At 50.3% G+C, this 19,227-nt stretch overlaps 1 protein-coding gene and 1 long non-coding RNA gene across 3 annotated transcripts in view; one reads left to right on the forward strand and one right to left on the reverse strand.

Moving 5' to 3' along the window:
* The window catches only part of MLXIPL (MLX interacting protein like), a 46,887-nt gene extending 29,272 nt beyond the window's left edge, over window positions 1-17,615 (forward strand). The window contains exons 8-17 of the mRNA XM_072978374.2: window positions 9,409-9,602; window positions 11,125-11,710; window positions 12,922-12,998; window positions 13,562-13,727; window positions 13,878-13,981; window positions 14,128-14,247; window positions 14,603-14,730; window positions 15,752-15,875; window positions 16,340-16,469; window positions 16,993-17,615. Of these exons, the coding sequence (XP_072834475.2) occupies window positions 9,409-9,602; window positions 11,125-11,710; window positions 12,922-12,998; window positions 13,562-13,727; window positions 13,878-13,981; window positions 14,128-14,247; window positions 14,603-14,730; window positions 15,752-15,875; window positions 16,340-16,469; window positions 16,993-17,111 (1,748 nt within the window). The 3' untranslated portion in view covers window positions 17,112-17,615. The remainder of the gene's footprint in view (window positions 1-9,408; window positions 9,603-11,124; window positions 11,711-12,921; window positions 12,999-13,561; window positions 13,728-13,877; window positions 13,982-14,127; window positions 14,248-14,602; window positions 14,731-15,751; window positions 15,876-16,339; window positions 16,470-16,992) is intronic.
* Window positions 1-19,158, reverse strand: part of LOC140701737 (uncharacterized) — a 32,694-nt gene extending 13,536 nt beyond the window's left edge. Inside the window, exons 1-4 of one of the 2 annotated variants that reach the window (XR_012080685.2) lie at window positions 18,607-19,158; window positions 16,616-17,362; window positions 6,961-7,222; window positions 5-195 (exon numbers count right to left, since the gene is read on the reverse strand). This is a non-coding gene — a long non-coding RNA (uncharacterized LOC140701737). The remainder of the gene's footprint in view (window positions 1-4; window positions 196-6,960; window positions 7,223-16,615; window positions 17,363-18,606) is intronic. The other variant, XR_012080684.2, reaches the window with a different exon arrangement.
* Window positions 19,159-19,227: the final 69 nt, after the last annotated feature.

The raw sequence follows: 19,227 nt of genomic DNA on the forward strand, positions 1-19,227 counted from the left end.
TCACCTGTCCTTTGCCCCTCACCCTGTACCGTTGTGCCCGCCCCATCACAGGGTGAGGTACCTTCTTCCATTCACAACGCATTACTGCTGCATGTCAAGAGCTTGTTGAAATGTTGAGGAGCCATGTCGAAGAAAAACAGGACAACCCGAGCGCCGGACGCAGGTTGCTCGCATCCCGAAAGCTGGGCTTCAGTCCTAAAAAACAGAAGCGGTGTGAATATGAATCAAAAGGGGTCGCCTCTGAGCGTGTGCAAAGTGCCGTTCCCCAGCTAAGCAACCCCAACGCGCTGCACCGTGATGGGTCTTAAAGGTTATGTCAGCCCAGCTTTCTAAGCAGGCTTCAGCATCTGGCCTCTTCCGCTCTGAGTCACAAAAGTGTGACCCCCCCATGGCAAAGCAAGTGGTCTTTTGGGCTACCTTTTCTGCGTTGGGGAACACCTCCAGGGCGACCCGGCGTCTCTCCAGAGGGGCTTGGAAAGCCTCTCTTGGTTTGTCAGGCCAAGGAAAGTGCTGGATCAGCCCCGGGTGGAGAGCTGCTGTTGCAATAGGGTGGGGGTAAGGTCACCACTACCACCCCCACCCTGTCCCTCCAAGTGCCGAGGCTGCTGCCCGAACAAGGAAGCCACTTCCCCCTTTGCCCTGCGAGAGAGAGCCTCCAGGAGAAAGAAGCTGTCCTGTTAGGGACTGATGGAGGAGGCTTCCTGATGGCAGGACCGCGGCAGCCTCGGGGGGTTCTGGCCGACCCCTGCTGGCCCCACCCTGCAGGTAGGAGAGAAGGCGGCAGGGCGGAGGAAATTTGGGGGGGGCATCATCTTATTTCAGGCAGCTCTCTCCATCCTGGGCATCATCCCTTTGCATCCCCTGCTGATAGCGATGGAAAGAAAGCATGCACTCTGCACATGGCTAGGGGCACTCTTCTGGTAGAGAATAAAGCCCTGCTTTGTTCTGAACCCCAAAGTGGAGACTGATGAGAGAGAGAACCTGCCCAGAACTGGAAGCATGTCGGTGTGGCTGAGGCGGGTGACAGAGACAGTCTTTTGCGTTTGAGAAACTGGATGTCGAAGGAATCTCAGGCTTAAGTCTTGATGCTGCCGTTGCCCGTGCTTTTTGTGTCTCGCTATATAACGGAAAGAGTTTTGCTTTCTGCGCTTTATATCTTTAAAGGTTTCTTGGACTTTGTTCATTGTTCTTCATGCTTCTTCATTGGCCACCTTCTTGATCCAAAAAAACCCCTAATCAAAGGCTGGTTAAGCTGTGTTTCCCTGTTGCAGCAAAAGAGAATCAGAAGTCACAGTTATGAGATCAACTGGTTTTTATTTCTCATAATCTTTCGTGTGTATGTGGGTGGCCACGCCACTCTATTCGTCTGAAGAAAGGTGTTTGGAGACATGAACGTTTCGGGAAAATAAGAACTAGTTAGTTTTTCTGTTTCTTCTTGATCCAAGCAATTCCTACATAAACTCTTAAAGGTTGCCAACTCTTGCCTCTAAGGATTTTCCTCCCCTGATGACGGGTTATCTATAATGTCCACTTCTACCCTCCTTGAGATGGGAATTCTGCTGTCAAGATGGAGAGGTTTGCAGAGGGAGTGAAGGAAGAATGGGGTTCCGGGATCTTCCAGAGTTTTGTGAATTCAGGCGCTCCCTGGCACACTCTCTTCCTGCTTCTGGTCCGGTGTTACCGAAACCTGTTTGTCTTTCATTGTACCCCACGTTCCCTTCCATGAGGGGGATCTGGTGCTTGGGCAAGGTGTTCCTCAGGTATAGGATTACTTCTGGGAGAGACAGGAGATACATAAATAATATCCCATCTCACGTCAGTCCTCTTTTTCTGCCTTAGGCTTTGATATCTTAAAAGAGCAGAGGAGCAGCTAACAGTAAGAACTATAGCTTTGTCACCCAAAATCTCGCTCTGCAAGCCTTCAAAGGGATTCCGGCCCAGACTGGGAAGGAGCGCCATCCTCCAAAATTTTAGTTGGCAGGCTGCCCGGATGTGCTCTTAAAAGCTACCCTTCCCTCATCTGAGGCCATCAAGCGAATGGCAAGGGCAAAGGAGCAGGAGGCAGTGGAAAAGCTGGCAACCCTAACAGAGACTTGTGCCGAAGCCAAGTTTACAGCACTGTAAGGATCTGGTTGGCTCAGAGTGTGTGGGAATTATCCTGGATGACCACGCTATCCTATTCTGGCCCCCACCCCGTCTTGTCAATGATTTTGTCTGAGGATCTTTGGAGAAATGTGCAGTGTCTCATTAGGAACCATCGGCCATGAGCAGGGTCATTAATAAGGTTATGCTAAGGATATGAATTTTCCTCCTAGTGGCTGAGCTACTCCTGTCTCCATTCTGTGCTCATCCCCTTCTGTCCTGGGAGAGTGAAACCCAAGGTTTTTGTGGCTGCGGCCGATGCAAGCCCCTTGCAGAGCTGAAGCCACATGGGGTGCTTGACTTCTACACCCACCTCCCTCTTTTCCTCAGAGTAGGGCTCCCTTAATTGGTGACATTTATTAACATGTATGCCTCCCCCCCCCACCTTTCTTCCCTACCATAAAAAAAATAATCCAAGAGATTGATGATTCTCCTTTTAAGATCCTGGGCCTCGGCTGATGCAAGAGGAGCGTGTGAGCGCATGACCTGAATGGAAACTGAGAGGCAGCATCAAAGAACCCTCCTCTGGTTTCTGATGCAATCTCCCTCGGGTGCTGTCGCTCCTGAACCCTGCCATCCTTGAGTGGAATTAGGTTTTCTTCAGTGCAAGGGGGTTGGGTCCTGGATGGGCACCACAGAGCCCCCCCACCCCTAAGTCAAAGTGTGGAACAGCACCTGGTTGCCTTCCTTCCCCCCCCCCCCCGGGGCACATAATCCTGGTGGTTTACTTGCCAACCAAGGCCTCATCAAGGGCAAAAAAAAACTAATTGCATTTTTGGCAAGCAGCCTCGGCCACAGCTGAGTCCCTGCCTCAAGGAGCTTCCAGTCAGCCAGGGGAAGAAGAGGGAGTAAAGAGGCACGGTTAGAAGGGGTCGGTTTCAGCCAGGATCCAGCCCAACTGTGAGACAGTAGCCACAAGCTGCATGTTTTAGGTGCCACAGAAAGGGGGCAAAAGGGTTCATTGTTTCACCAATGATGGCTTCTGGTTTTGCTGCCGAGGGTTGGGCAGCTTGTGTGCTCTGAAGAAGCGTCCTCAGATTGAGCCAGATCTCCTGGCAAGTTTTCAAAAGGAAGGGGGAAAGCCTCGTCCATGTCTGTTCCTTGAAAGATGGTAAATAAAACAGTAGTAAATAAATAAAGATGGATGAGATGGATGGACAGGGTCATCGAAGGGACCAACATGAATTTGACCCAACTCCGGGAGGCAGTGGAAGTCAGGAGGGCCTGGCGTGGTCTGGTCCATGGGGTCACGAAGAGTCAGACACGACTAAACAACAACAACAAATAAATAAAAAGGCCCAAGTTGTGCCTCATTCTGCTTACACTGGGGAAGAAAAATCAGAGACAGAGAGGTGCAAGAGAAAAATGTGGGTTAATGCGGCTTCTCTTGCACAGTCGTGGATTTGAGGAAAAGAGGCATATATTTCGTTGTTTAACAAATGTCTGGAGCCGGCCCAATCTGAGTGAAGCCGTTTCTCGTGGAATTTGATTTTTCTTGGCCACGCTGAAGAGCAAGACCCTAGAAGCCCCTGGGGTGGCTTCCCGCCCTTGCCACGGATTGGAGCTGTATCTAGAGTGAGGCGGCCAAGCCTTTGATCCGGGGTGCCGAAATTGAGAGGGCACCCGGATTTGCTGCTCGAAGGGTCCAGAGCAGAGGGCATACCCCACCTCCACCAGATCAACCCATATGGCTGTTGTGCGTGACTTAGATCCAGGCGGTCAGGCTCCTTCCTCTGTCTATTTCCTGGGCATCTGAAGCTGCAGCTACGTGATCAAATATTGCAAATTTTGCTCCACTTATAAAACAGGCAAATTTGAAGCATTTTTTTTAAATTGACCACATCATACGAAATTAGCCCAGCCCATTTTGCTCCCAAAGTGGCTTTTTTATTCTCTGCCACTAAAGGGGGTTTCTACTTTGTAAAGCCAGAACAATTTGAACAGACGTTTCCCCATGTGGTTAGTTGTGATATGTTCTTGTAAAGATCTGGATGTGGGTGTCTTTGTCTTGTCTGTACATGAGTCCCAGGTCACTCAAGAAGGCAGCAATGTGCTGGTGCCCAAATAGCTGGCAACATCTCTGCTCATGCGGGTAAACTGAAGAAGGTCCACAGTACATAAATATACCAGTTTGATCCCACTTTAACTGCCATGGCTGTCTCCTGTGGGTGCCTGGGACTTGTTGTTTGATGAGTGGCAGGAGAAAACAGGCTGTTAGAGGTCTCCGAGGACCTTTCTTGAACTGCAGCCAGTGGAACATACATATCGTGTGTGTTGGTGGATGATATTTATTATCTCGGCTCTATTGTCCCGAGTTTTTGATCTTGGTAAAGATGCCCAGGTTGGCTCTTTTGTATATAGATGTTTCCTAACGAGTTCCAAGCTGTCTGTTGCAGCTTCCTGGCTCCAATCCCCCTGCACGATGCAGTTGCCATTCTCTGTGCCTGAAGGGACGACAGTCTTGTCTGTGGACATCCGGTCCTTTTGGGAAGTGGCAATTTACCGGGACGGTTCGCAGGAAGCCACAGGAGCTGAAGTAGAACCAGCTGTTTTGTTTGGTGATGTAGCCTCAGTTGCACTTCTGGAAAACGGGGGGCACTACAGCTATAAACATCAATGTGCTAGGAGTGTAGCTAATGTTCTGTGGAAAGAAGGGAAAGGGGAATGTCTTGACCTGAGGAAGGTTGGTGGCTCTAAGATCAGAGTGGGTTTTATTCCGAATTTTACAGTAGCTATATCCAACGCCCCAAACTCTATCCCTAAAATGGGTTCAGAATTTTGGAAAAGGTTCCTTTTAAAGCAGGGGCTAAAACCCAGAGCCAATTAACTACTGTACCCCCACTGGTTTCAGATCCACCAGCCTCCGTGGATCCTAACCTTCTTTAGAGGGCTATTGTTGGGGAAAAGGTCAAGAAGGGATCGTAAAAGCTTTCTTTCTTCCCCTTTTGTGACCATAACAAGAATGGGTAAATAAATACCAATGACTTGTTATTTTAACCGGAAAACAGAAGTTGTGGCATAAAAGAAAACTAATTATATATGGATTTTTTTTGTGGGGAAGAGGACTGTGTGTGTGTGCGCACATATATAGGCATGTGTGTGTGTGTGTACACACACACACACACACACACACACACACACACACACACACACACCACATATGCCTATATATGCACACACACACACTCCACTTCCCCACAAAAAATAATCCATATATAATTAGTTTTCTTTTATGCCACAACTATATATATATAGGAGGAAGTGGCCTGGGCTGTATGTGTGTTTGTGAATCAAAAGAGCTTGCTGCACCTGCTTTGAGTAAGTGTGAGTGGTGAGAGGAGGGTGTGTGGAAATATTGGGGAGAGTGTTTGATAGTTTTGCAAAAGGGGGAAGTGGTCAGGCGTCGCGTGTGCTGAGAGAAGAGGACGAAAAAGCAAGGGTATCATTTCTGATGAGATCAGAAATCGGGGAGGAGGTTTAGAAAACAGCATAATTCTGTTCAAAGCAAGACTGCAGGAAAAAGGGAAGATGTTTCGGTACACGGTGCACCCTGTATGTTGAGGTGCATTGAGGTCCCCATAAGTTGAGGCCCCACATATGTCAGGGTACGTGGAGCCCTCCATAGGCCAGGGTGCATTCAGGGCCCTGCTCGTATGTCAGGGTGCAGGGGGTTCCCCTCAAAAATATCCTTTTTTTAGTGATGTGGATTTGGGGTGCGAATGACGAATGTTGAGTGTGCAACTCGTCCTGAACTTGCTGAAACTACTGGAGCTGAATTGGAATTCAGATCCCTAAACGAGCCCCTTGGTGGAATAGTCTTCAGAAAGAGAGAGAGAGAGAGAGAGGTTGCCGTTTTTCAAAATTTCCATTCCAGATCGGGGAGAAGACAGGGCAGGAATAAACAGGCCCCCTTTGGGTCCGCTTGGAAAGTGCCAAGGCAGCGGTTTAGACTGTCTGAGCTTGTGGAAACGAGAGAGGGGCCGTGCCGCGGTGGGGACAGGAAGGGAGAGGAAGTGGTGGCCGGGTCACGGGGCTTGGCTTCGGGAAGGCCATGGGATGTGGTTAGCCGCAGGCTGCACGCAAGGCGAGCAGAGAAGTGGGGGATGGAGGCCCTGGAAGAAACCAGGGAAGCGATTGGCCCCGCTGGGAAGCGAGGTGGCTTTTCTCCTGGTCCCCCTTCCTGCTCCTGTGCGGTTGTTGTGATACATTCTTCTAATGTCCCGGATAGGCTCCCCAAACTGGGTGGGCTGAAGGAAGCCCGTAGATCACATACCCATGTTCCCTTTACGCCTTCTGTCGCTTTTTCTTATGACCTACGGAGGTCCTTCTGAGTACTGAGGGTGCAGGCAGTGCTTTTCCTATAGCGTGGGTTCTGTTCATTTGTTTTCCCACAGGAGAGCAAAACATTTCAGAGGTTTTCTCCCACTGGGTGCGACGGGAAACATTTTTGTCTCTGTTTCGCAGGACGGGACATCGGGCAAACAGATAGGCAGAAGTGTGTGTGTGTTTTTTTTTAAATTTTAAAACATGTGTTTGCCACAAAATAAACAGATATTTTGCCTAAAAATATCTTGGATACTGTGTAAAATGCAAGAGGGTTTTTAATGCAAATATATATATTTATTTATTTATAACATTTATACCCCGCCCATCTAGACCAAAGTCTACTCTGGGCAGCTAACAATAATAGATACAGTGGTGCCTCACTTAACGACGATAATCCGTTCCAGGAAAATCGCCGTTAAGCGAAAAGATCGTAATGCGGAAAAAAACCCCATTGAAACCCCTTCAATGCGTTCCAATGGGGTCAAAACTCACCGTCCAGCGAAGATCCTCCATAGGGCAGCCATTTTCACTGCTTGTCTTGCGAGGAATCCGTCCCAGAAAACAGCGGGGAGCCATTTTGTTTACCCGGTGGCTATTTTGAAACCGCCGATCAGCTGTTTAAAAAATGTCGTTTTTGGGAAGAATCAGTTCCTGAAGCGAAAAAACCCCATTTAGACCATCGTTTTGTGATCGCAAAAAGATCATCATAATGCAGTTTCGTCGTAATGTGGGGCAATCGTAAAGCGAGGCACGACTGTAAAATAAAATGTTATCTATTTAACAGTTTTTGCATAAAATTAGTTCCACCCCCCTGCTCCAAACTTCTTTTCTGGGCTCATGCTGCTGTTATTCATAAATAAGAGAAAGTAACATCATCATCATCATCAATAAATTAACAACAACAACAACAACAACAACAACAACAACAACAACAACAACAACAACAACAACAGGCCATCAACTCAATTCTGACTTATGGAGATTCTTTTCAGGGTTTTCCAGGTAGAGATTACTCAGAAGTGGTTGATCCTTCCCTTCTTCTGGGGTTGCCCTGGGACTGTGCAGCTGGCCCAAGGCCACCCAGCCTGGCTGTTTTTCACACTGAGGAATCGAACTCCCAACTTCTGGCTCCGCAGCCAGATGCCACAGCCTAAGGACCACCCAAATAACTGCTCCCTGTGGCTGCTGCAGGACATGAGAGGTCTTTTTACAATATTTTAAAAATAAATTACTGTGGAGTGGGGGTGGGGGGGCTACAAATGGAAGGGGCCCTTAGAGTGGGGGGCACTCCTCTATCTGAGGGAGGCTCTACAGACCTCTGGAAATCGAGTACCTTTGGTTTAAACTGTTGACAAAAGTACCTTAACTCTTGTAAGTCATTCCGACTATTCAGAAAAAAAATTAGAAAAGGCAGTGTGTTCATTACACAAAACAGAGGCAAGAGCAGCTGACGCCTTTATTATATAATAATTGTGTGCCCTCAAGTCAATTCTGACTCATGGCGACCTTTTTAGGGTTTTCCAGGTAGAGAATACTCAGAAGTGATATACTATTCCTTTCCTCTAAGGGGCGCCCAACCCAGGGACCTGAACCACTCAGCTATCCAGCCAGTTAATATAACCTACACAGAACACAAATAAACAGCTGTTTTATTTCACTCTTGTGCCGGAGTGAAAAATCTCCCGGCCGTCAGTGTCTCTGTTTCCAGACGTCCCGACCACATGAAGACGGGGAAATTAGCAAAATGGCAGGGGAAGGATTTGCCAATGAAAAAGTCGTGGACGAAAGGAGGCACTTCGCTGTCATACAAGCCTGATGGTTTGTCTCTGCAATGCCCCCATTATGGGATGGTGGAAGCGTGTTTTCCATCGTGCACAAATTTTACACACCCGTGGTAGCTGCTTCACGGCTGCAAATCACTTCTTCCTATCCTTGCTGTGTAGCTTCTGTCTCTGATGCATAGAAACAAACACACACACACAAACTCTTTCTCCCCTCTGGAAGTAGTGAGATTGCACACTCTGTTGGGGAAGGGAGAGGGCAAAAGGAACCGCATTGGGGCCCCCGCCTGTTGCGGTTGGGTGGCGCCGGGCGAGCCCTTTGTGGCTCCGGACGTGTGACAGCCACTGGGTGTGCAATACAAAAAAGAAAATTCTTCGGTTTCACAATGACAGATGCCCTCTTAGTCTCGCTGGTGCGGAGGCTTCGCTCGGCAGCTAGTCCAAACCAGTCCAGGGCCGGGCGGTGGAAGGGAGGCAGAGTCTCCCTCTCAGGAAGGAGTGGTGACCCACTGGGTGGCAGCTCTGGTGGCAAGGAAATCGAGAGGCGCTGCGCCCCCAGGGGAAGAACTTAGGGGGGTGGGTGGGATCCACGGCACCCTCTCTTCCATGTGGCAAGAATCATAGACTGTGGAGCTGGAAAGCATCTCCAAAAATCATTTAGGAGCCTTGGGGTGCAGTGGCTAGACTGCTGTACTGCAGTCAAGACTCTGCTCACAACCCGGGTTCAATCCCAGCTAGCCAGTTCGAGGTTCACTCAGCCTTCCATTCTTCTGAGGTCGATAAATTGAATACCCAGCTTCCTGGAAGTGGGAAGCAATGTGTAGCCTGCATAATTAAATTGTAGATCACCCAGAGAGAGCTCTAAGTGATATGGGGTGGTATATAAGCAGCAGACTTTGCTTTGCTTTAGTCTAACCTACCCCAAAGCATTGGTTCAGATCCTTTTCCTGGAGACTTTAAAGCAGAGTTTGGACAGCTGTCTGTTGGAGATGCCTTTGTCCTGGATTTCCTGAATGCCGGCGGGTTGGACTAGATGATCTTTTTGGGTCCATTCGGACACTCAATTCCTAAGATTCTACCACCCGCACAGTTTCTGCCCGTGGCAAAATGTGGAGGCAGCCTTGGTGCACTTCCTTGACTCTTGTCTCTTGCCGCCTAGACTTTCTCTCCAGCCCTCGTCCGCTGGCCACCCCAACGCTGCTGAGCTACCAGGATCAGCCCTGCTATGTCCCAGTCCCAGAGATGCTCTTTGGGAGCAGTAATGGTGGCAACCTTCTCTCTGGACCTGCCGACTCCTTGCACCCGTCCATGGGCTCTGCCAGCTCTCCCGGCTTGCCTGCTCCTCGTCTCCAGGTGGGGATTCCATCTTTTTGTCCCCACAGGTTCCTCTTCGGATCACTTTCCCAGGATCTCCTGTAAAGCCATGCTCTCCCCCCTCAGCCACCGGCAGAGTGGGGGGGGGGCATCTTGTCCCTAAACATGGGCACACAGATCAAAAGGAGCTGGTCAGATGGAAATTAACCAAGAAAGTGCCTTTCTCCCCTTTAAAGCAGATCCTAGAAATGTTACTTTCTTGTATTGAACGATATTAGAAATCCCAGCATGCAAAAGTAGCATTTCTAAGTCCTGCCTTAAAAGGCTAACCTGTTTGATTGGGCATTCTCTTTTGTGTACTTTTTCAGGTGTATGTGAACACTCACACCTAATCAAACATGTTAGCCCTCTAGGTGCCACAGAACGCTGTTGTTTCTGCTAACATGGCTGGTCCCCCACACCCCAGGAAAAATAATCAGAGGAATACTGGCCTTTACCGGAGATCATGTGGAAAGATATGCTCTGACCAAGTCACCAAATATGTAACTTGGCTGGCTTACATGAGCCACCCGTTGCTGCCTGGCTTGCCCGACGCTTTTGGGGTCATGCCTTTCAGCTCCATTTGCATCCAGAGTTTGCGAGCTGCCTCCTTCCAGCAGATGATGGCCAGGGTAAATCAGAGCTGGGGAACTTTTATCTGTTAAAAGAAACTGGCGGTGTGAAACATCACAGCAAGATGGCAAGACCCTCGCAACTATCTTTGTGGCTTTACTGCAAAGGACTTTTGTTGCATTGCGCACGATTTGAAGGCTGTTGCGTTTTAACAATGAAACACTCTCTCCATTCCAAAACAAATACTTCCTTCTCCTTCGGGACTCAAAAAGACTTAAAACTGGAACATTTCTTCCCCAAATGCCTCAAAAAAAGCCTTTAAAAAAATAAACTTTGGAAGGAACATGAAAACACTGTCCAGAATGCTAACGGTCGAAGCATCATTGCTTGTACTCCTCATAGTCGGCCAGTCTCAGAATTTGGGACAGAGGGAGAAAGACGAGCCGCTTTTCTTTAACTGCTGGCCGTTTGCCGCTGTGATTTGCACTATAGCGCTTTAACTGTCTGAGCCAACAAAATCGTATTTATTGTTTTTTTCTGGCCCGCCGTGGATTCCAGTAGAATAAGCAAAGCCGTTGTTTAAGAACAATGTTGAAAGCCCAACGGAGAACCCCGTTTAAAGGCAAAGGGCTGGGCGACACAGTTTTGACTTGTTTGCTGGAAATTCAGCGCGCCTGGAGGCTGCCTGAAGTCAGCTGGGAGGAGGCAGCTCCGTCACCAAGGAGCCCCTGCAGAAAAAGCCCACCTCTGCACACACCCCAGCAATTTTTCTTAAGGTCCAAACTTGTATGTTCCAAATCTGCCTGTTGGCAAGCTTCTAGTCCCTAGCGGAGCAAGAACATGCTTGCGAAGATTTGGCCCGTTGGCTTCTTTTTCACTCTAGTCCAAGTGTGAGTTTGCCTTCTCTTCTTCTCCAACAATGCCATCATCCTCTCTTTCTCCTTTCCAGCCTACAGGGGGTTGTTCCACTCAGCTCGGCTCTGCTGGCACCTTCCTGAGCCCTGATCTCTCGCCAGCTCCTCCACCCCCGGCTCCCCCCAGCAGCCTTGGACTGGATCTCAAGACGAAGCTCCCGCCGCCCCACGCCTTCCCCAACAAGTGGCTCAACCTGGATACCTACGGCTCTTACTGCCCTGCTGCCCCGCCGCCTGGCACGCCCCTTTTGGTCCAAGAGCCGGGATGCCCGCTGCCTTCTGCTCCTCGTGCCAAATCCCACTACCCGTCCTCTGCTCTGTTCTCCTGCCCTCCGTCCCCGGGGATCTCCACGCCCTGCTTCCCCCCCAGTATGCCAGGCTACAGCGGCACGGACCTCCCTGTGGGATACCCAGCTCCTTTCAGTGGCTCTCCTTACCTGCACCCCAGTGGGCGAAACCGACCCAGTTTTGGCCCGGCTAGAAGTCAACCACAGCAGCCTGGCGATGCTCAGAGGCCCCAAATCAAGGAGACAAACTGCAAGACCAAGAGGTCTCAGAGAATCCTGGCTCCTCCGCTTGTCGCGACCCCCAACCCCTGCCTGACACAGCTGCTGACCACAGGTAGGGGCCAGAGGGGTGGCAAGCAACGCATTAGTGCCTGTGTGGTACGCATGCCTGGATGTCCCTTTCCCCCTTTTCTAAGCTAGGGACATTCTGAGATTACAGCTAGGGTGGCCACTCCCACGCCACCCCCAACGAACCACCAGAGGGGGCCACTGATGTCCACGAAATGGCATCTGTTAAATTGATTTGCCCTGGTGCAAAAAGAGAGATGCTTTTTTAAATGATTTTGAGCCAGAATTACAGCCTGCCTGATATCTGAAAGGGTGGCGTGGTGAGAAGGTGGGAAGGCTGGTTTCCACTGCTCCAGAAGGCAGGGCCTGAATCAGGAAATTCAGATTTACAAGAAGAGAAATTTTGACTGAACACGAGGGAGAACTCTCTGTCATTCAGAGCTGTTTGCCAGTGGAAAAGAAAAGGGCTGGCTCTCCTTTGCTGAAGGTTTCAAAACAGGATTTGGAGGACTTTCAGTCAGGGGTGCATCAGCTGCAGATTCCCTGCCTTGGTTTGGGGGCTGGACTAGATGACCCTTAGGGATCTCTTCCATCTCAGCAGTTCTATGATTTTGCAATCTCAGCCTAGGGGAGAGGGTGGTGGCCAAACAGCCCATGTGTCTGCAGCTGAGTCTACAGACAGGGTTCAGAGTTTGTGTGCCCCCCCTTTTTCTGGTTCATGGTCTTTAAATATAGATTTTGGAGCAGAAGCCCTACGAACGGGACATTCAAGGGAATGTATGAAGAGGCAGAGATAAACGTTTGGCATTGTGCATTGCTGAGCTAAACAGAAGTGCATAAGCATAAATGGCTGGCTGTTGATGTAGAAGGATATCCAGTGGGGGGGATAAGATGGACTAAGACTCAGACCTGGGTTCGAATCCCCACTCAGCCATGGAAACTCATTGGGGAAGTGGAACTGGTAAAGCCACTCCTTAAATATCTCACTTATCTTGGAAGCCCTTTTCAGCCTGCTCTAAGTTGTTTCTGACTTAGCAGCCCAGAATAACAAGACGCTGGCATACAGGGGAAAGAAACTTAGAAACCAAGGCTAAATGGTAAATGAGAAATAAGGCACGCTTTGTGTTTCACTTTGTTTTGGAATAAGTAAGCCCGGAGATGGTTTCTTGGGGCCCTTCTACGCCTAGAGAATGTGGTTTCGACAGCCTCCTTTGTTTCACCATTTTTCCTCTTCTCTTTTTTCCCCTCCTTTCGCAGCTAAACCAGAGCCCAACCTGGATGGCCTCCCTCCGCACCCTAGCCAACCTTCTGTCCCCGTGGCACCTGAATCCCTGGTAGGAGATGGGGGAGGCTGGAAGTGTGTGTATGTGGTGGTGGTTTGGTCCAGGAAGAAAGGCACTTTAGTGCTGGATGGGCAATGGAGCGTCTGCCCAGCCCACCAAGGGAGGGATCCCCCCCCCCCGAGAGCTTCATGTTTGAGGGGTGGTGGTGGCTTCCATGTACATCTTCAGCCTGGAGACCACCCCCCCGGGACTTTTCTTCCAAAAGAAATCATGATAGAAAAGAAGATCGATCCTGCACCAGGTTGGACCAGCCTAAACTTAAGGGACTCAGAAAGAATTCTTCCCGTAGGGAAGGCTTGGCACAGGTAAGGCAGGAACAGATGGAGAGAGGCATGCAATTGAAAGGTAGATGGCCACTGCCTCTGAAGTCTCTCTTCCTAGCTGTCCCGATAACAACTGTTGGGCCGATACTTTGTGAATGGTTCTCTCCCTCTTTAAACTCACAGTTCCTAGGGCAGTTCCGCAGGGATCTGTCTCATCCTGAAGATGGCGAGGCCATGGTGCCAGTGCCGGCTGAACTTGCCTTCCCCCCTTTCTTTCTTCCTGTTATGCAGCAAAATGCCTTCGGTGAAGAACCGGCTGGCTTGTTGTCCAGAATGGCTCAGCTGAGCCCTCACCTCTCTCCCACCTCCAGCCCCTCGCCGTCCATCCCGGCTGCCCCCTCGTCAGGAGCCCTTCTTGTCCCCAAGACGGAGCGGCTCTCCCCCACCCTGGTCTGTGGTGAGCAGCAGTTTCTGTGGGGGGCGGTCGCTCTGGGTGGCGTGGGTCTCGGCGAGGCTGCACTGTAATGAGCCAGCTGCGACGTGAAAACGCTCTGTGCATGGACAGATAAATAAGAGTGGTGTCTTCTTCGCTCTTCCCTCTCCCCAGGCAGTAACCGGAAGATGTCAGGACAGAAATCCCCAGTGCCCCACGAGGGGCTGATTTTTCTCCCTTCCTATTCAAGTAGCCGGAGCAAGAGTGAGCCAAGCAAGGTAAGGAAGGGGGGGAAAAAAACCCACCTATGTTGTGTTTAGTAAAAGGCAATGTGGGGTATTGGTTAGAATGCTAAGGACTAAGAACATCTGGCTGGAAGTCCCCTGCTTGGCCTGTTTCTTAAACAGCCCTTCCTGCCCCACAGACGGAGAGCCGCCGGATCACCCACATCTCTGCTGAGCAGAAGCGCCGGTTCAACATTAAGCTGGGCTTTGACACGCTGCACAGTTTGGTGAGCACCCTGAGCGCCCAACCCAGCCTCAAGGTGAGCCGAGACTGTGAAAGGGGGGGGGGGAGCTAGACAGGGCTGGGAGGGCAGCCGTCAGCAGTGGGACTCCTCTTGCTGTCCTCCAAACTTTCTGGTGAAGTTCTTCGTCCTAACCCAAGGTCCAGGTATCTCTGTGAGCTTCTCCTCATCTTCCCTCCCGGCTTCCTTTCCTTTTGTGCCGTGTCTTTTGCAGTGCAAACCAGCAGGCAGGGATTGTCCTTTTTGTGGCTTTTGCAAGCTGCAACACAAGCCTTTGGGAGATGTTCAAGCAACTTTAAAATGTGTGTTAACAAATGATGATTTGCTCTTTATGAACTACTTCCTTCCTCCCCAACCTTTTTCCATCCTGAAGGTCAGCAAAGCCACCACCTTGCAGAAGACCGCCGAATACATTTGCAAGCTGCAACAAGAACGGGCGGCCTTGCAAGATGAAGCCCAGCACCTGCGGGATCAGATTGAGGAGCTGAATGCTGCCATCAAGTAAGAGTCGGATTGGCCGGAAAGGGATGGAGGGCCGAGGGCATCAAGTCTTTCACAGACCAATAGCAACGGCTGGGAGAAAGCGGTGGCCTTTTCTAATGCAGGGGGAAAAAGGCCCCAAGACCAGAAGGCTGTAAGCCACAGAGGGAAAAACTCTATCTCAAGTCCTGGATTTGGTCAACCTGGGCTCTACTGCCCACAAGCTTCTGATGCACCCACTAGGATTCAGATTTTAAATGTCCTCTGAAAGGCCAAAGAGTAGTTTGCAAATAGGAAAGCTGTAGTCTTGGACCTTTCTGCAGAACAGAGATGGGCTTGTTTTTTTTTTTTTTTTAAAGGGTGGGGGAAAAAAAGAAAAGAAAATATCCAGGTTTGTAATAATTGACAACTGGCTTCACCCACTGCTAGAAGAAAGTAAGGAAGCCACATTTCAAAAGCAGCTGAATGGGGGGGGGGGGGGAGAAACCGATTGCCTTCGGAAGGTGGACCAGGCAATGCAGTCTACTTCCTTTGAAAGTTACTTTACAGAGGACTTTAGAGGCCTCTTTGTCAAGGGTTCCCAGCCACCCCCAAATTTAAGACCTTCATTTATCAACTCTTAAGGCTGGTCTGCTGATTGTTTTTTAAAAAAGTCATAGAATAACCACCAGTAACAAAACAAGTTGCTTGTTGGGCTTTGTAGTATTGGAATGATAAAATAAAAAGGAGTTGCTTTCCGAACACTCAAATGCATGAAGAGGAACAAATCACTCAGCAAACGCAGACCTCTCCGGAGGGGTAACACTGATGGCTTGTCGCTGGTGGCCACAAAACCTACCACAAGTCTGGAGGCACCTTAAAGTCTGACAAGGTTTTATCGGGCAGCAGTTTAGATGGAGGGCAGTTGTTCCTCTCCATCACCAGCAGCCGAGGGGTGGTTTCATGCCTGGCTTTTGAGTCTGAGCTCAGGGTGCCCCACCTTTGCCCACGTCTCTCTGCCGTGGGAAAAGAAAAGGCTCTCTTTCTCTCTCTCCCTCTCCAGCCTGTGCCAGCAGCAGCTGCCTGCAACAGGGGTCCCCATCACCCGTCAGCGCTTTGACCAGATGCGAAGCATGTTCGATGAGTACGTCCGTTCGTGCACCTTGCAGAACTGGAAGTTTTGGGTTGTATCCTTTCTCTGGGAGATTGGCGCAAATTGCATCTCTCTCCCCCTCCCCATGTGGGAACCGTGAAGTCGGTAGTGGCTGGCTCTTTGCAAAATGGGGGGGGGGGGAGGTCACATGATCACAGAATTGTAGCATCCCAGGGTTCGCCCGGGGTCATCTAGTCTCACCCGCTGCTGCCAGTGGGGGAAAATCCCCAGCTCAAGATTTCCAGATAAGACAGCTGTCCAACCTCGATGGGGAAACCTCCAAGAAAAGAGAGCCCAACAGCTCAGACTCCACACACCCCCTCCGGCCAGGAAATTCTCACTAAGGTGGAGTCAGGTTGTCCTTCGAAGGAGCATGAGCCCAAGGGGAAACTGATAATGGGGGGGGAGAGCAGGGATGGAGCACATGTTCAGACTCAAAGCAAACCCCCCACTACATAAATGAGAGGTTTTGTCCCTTAACAGCTCTTCCACAATCAGTTCAGTATAATCATGCGCCCCCTCTTTGAGTCCTTCAATGGGATGGTCTCCACCAGCAGCCTTGAGAGCCTCAGCCAGACATCGCTAGCTTGGCTGGACCAGTACTGCTCACTCCCGGCACTGCGACCCAGTAAGTAGCCCTCCTTCTCCTCCTCAGCTTTGGCCTCCCATGCTGAGAATCAGGGTCGTTTTCTTGCTTCTCTGTCTTTTCCTAATATATTTTTCCTTCCTGATCTACTAAATATAGAAATTTCAGGCAAGTAAAAAAAGACTTACCCCAACCTGGTGCCATTCCATTCTGTTGGACTACGACGTCCATGATCCTACAGCAACATTGGCAATGACATTGTGAGAGCCGTCATCAGATGCATCTGGAAAGTCCCAGCCTGAGCTAAGGGTGGTGTAGAGCTTGGGTGGGAATCGGCAATCAAGGAAGGCCAGGAGAAAACCTTTAACCGAGGGCTGGGCAAAATGCACCGTTCCAGATGTTAGTGTCATAACAACTCCCAGGGTTGCTCACCATGGACTTGGGGCTGGCTGATGGGAACCGGAGCCCAACAGCCATCTGGAAGGGTCTCGTTCTGCCCCAAATTGAGGCTGGTTCTGGTCCCATTGCTCACAGCCTGGAGTTTTTTGCTTGTTTGTTCCCACAGCTGTTCTGAGCTCCCTCCGCCAGCTGAGCGTCTGTACCTCCATCTTGACCAATCCAGCAGGCATCCCTGAGCAAGCTGCCCAGGCCGTGATGGGAGCAGGTCCCGATGACACCTCCTAGCCCAAACGACAGGACCCGAACGAGATTACCTGGGTGACAGCAAGATCGTCTTGACAAGCAGGCGCTTGTCCAAAACATCTCGGGAGCAGTATTTCTGCTGGCTGGCCTCTCCTTGCTCCAGGAGAGGAGGCATCCAGAGCACAGCTCCTCATCCCAGGACGCCCTTCTTCTTGTGTGCTTTCTCCTGACTCTTTCTTGCTCTGAAAGCATGGCACAGTAGCATAGCTGTTAAGAACCACATTGTGTGAGCCCTACCGAAAGAGAGAGAAAAGAGACACTGTTGCATAAACAAAGAATTTCATATCGACTAAAAGACTTTAAAATGGACTTTGGAGAACTGCCAGTCCCAATAAGAGGGATTAAAATGACTGCAAAGGCTTGGTTTATTCTCTAATGTAGTCACTCTCTGCTAAGAAATCTCTTTAAGGCTTCTTTGCAAAGTGGTGCGGGTCTAACCTTCAAACATCAGGCAGATTCCACCGTAAAAGCCTTGTGTCGAAAGAGGCCCGGGGTTTCTCATTTTTATTTTTTCTGAAGCTGATTACTAGAAACACTGATCAGCATCATGTGGGTGAGAGCAAGTGGACGTGTGACTTTGCTTCCTTCCTGGCGGGTGCATTTCAGACAACATGGTTAGATTGTGGGGCCTTCTGTATGTTGTTGGGCTCCACTGTCCGTCAGCCCTTGTCAGTGGTGGGGAATGATGGGTATTATTGTTCAGCAACATCTAGAGGACATAGGTTACTCAGAGGTTTGTATCTCTCCCCCATGAATGCATGACAGTAACACATGAGAACCCTCTAGTAATCTAGTCTTGTATTATGCAGGGCCACATATGAACCGCAGCCACGTCCTACAGCTCTGAAGTATAGCCCCCATTCCTATTCTCATGTTGTGCCCAAGATGGAGGAGACTGTAGTAAAGCCCACTGCTCCTATTTAAGGTTGAGGAGGCTGAGAACGATTTATGACGGCCCTACAGTGCGGTTCTTGCCCTGTAGCATGAAGTGGGCTCAAAAGGCCGCTGGTGTAAGGTCTGTTCTGAATGCATTTTCCCATTCCGCAGCACTAAGGACAGGCTGACAAAATTCACAGGCTGATGGCAGAATTTTGTGGCGACCTTTGACTTCGGTCCTGCCTAACGGCCTCGGAGGAGAAAGTTACTTATTTGTTGGGAACCACCTAGGAAGCCAAACCAGTCACATCTTTATGCATGAGAAAGACCTGAGCAAAACCGATCCCATCTCAGGAGAGCCTGGGGGAAGTTATTATTGCTGCTGTTGTTGTTATTATTTGGACTCCCCTCTAACAGGCAGGTCGGGTGGGGATTCTGGGAGTCGGAGTTACAGAGAGGACTCCTCTATGGAAGGAGATTTCTGCGGGTTCAGATCCAAGCCTTACGAGTTCCATTCCCATTGCATTGCAACCACCCTTCCAGGTAGGGTCAGGCTGGGAAGGGGGGGGGAAGAGATGCGTGTCACCTGGAAGAGTCTCACCGTTAGAGGAGGATGCCCAGATCTTGACCGCATGGGCGCTTCCTCCATCAACCGTTTGACTTCAGAGCCGCTGCAACCTGGGCAAAGGTAGCCCTGGACTACAACTCCCACAACCGCCCCCCCAGCGAGCATGATGCGGCCGCGGACTTGTGGGGATTGTAGTCCAAGGAAGGAACGTTTCCGGGCTCCCCCTTTGCTCACAACAGCCCTGCAGAGAAGTCTGGGGTGAGGATCAGAAGCTGCTGGTAAAAGAGGGGTGGAGGGAAGAAGGCGAATAACAGCCCTCGCTCTCCTCTCGGTAACCCATGGATAAACCTCGGGGCTTAAAGACAGGAGCTTCCCTTTCGTTTCCTTCCCTTACAACAACCCTGCACTGCAGACCACCCATTTATGCCCTCCCTTCCGCAGTGCCCTGAACCAACCAACCAGGATGCCGATGTCATCACTATGCACCTAGGCCGCAGTAATGCGCCTCTACTTTCCCCTTTGCTATTGGTCAAGCTGCCCGCCCATCTTCAGGTCGCGCCGGCTTCTGCCGGCCCTTGGCCGCCTCCGAATCGGCGCGCGTCAATGACGTTGCCTCTCCCCGTGACGCTCTCTGTCCTGCTTGGTCCCTTCCCT

The sequence above is a fragment of the Pogona vitticeps genome, chromosome 7 (genome assembly GCF_051106095.1).
Source record: "Pogona vitticeps strain Pit_001003342236 chromosome 7, PviZW2.1, whole genome shotgun sequence".
Lineage (NCBI taxonomy): Eukaryota > Metazoa > Chordata > Lepidosauria > Squamata > Agamidae > Pogona > Pogona vitticeps.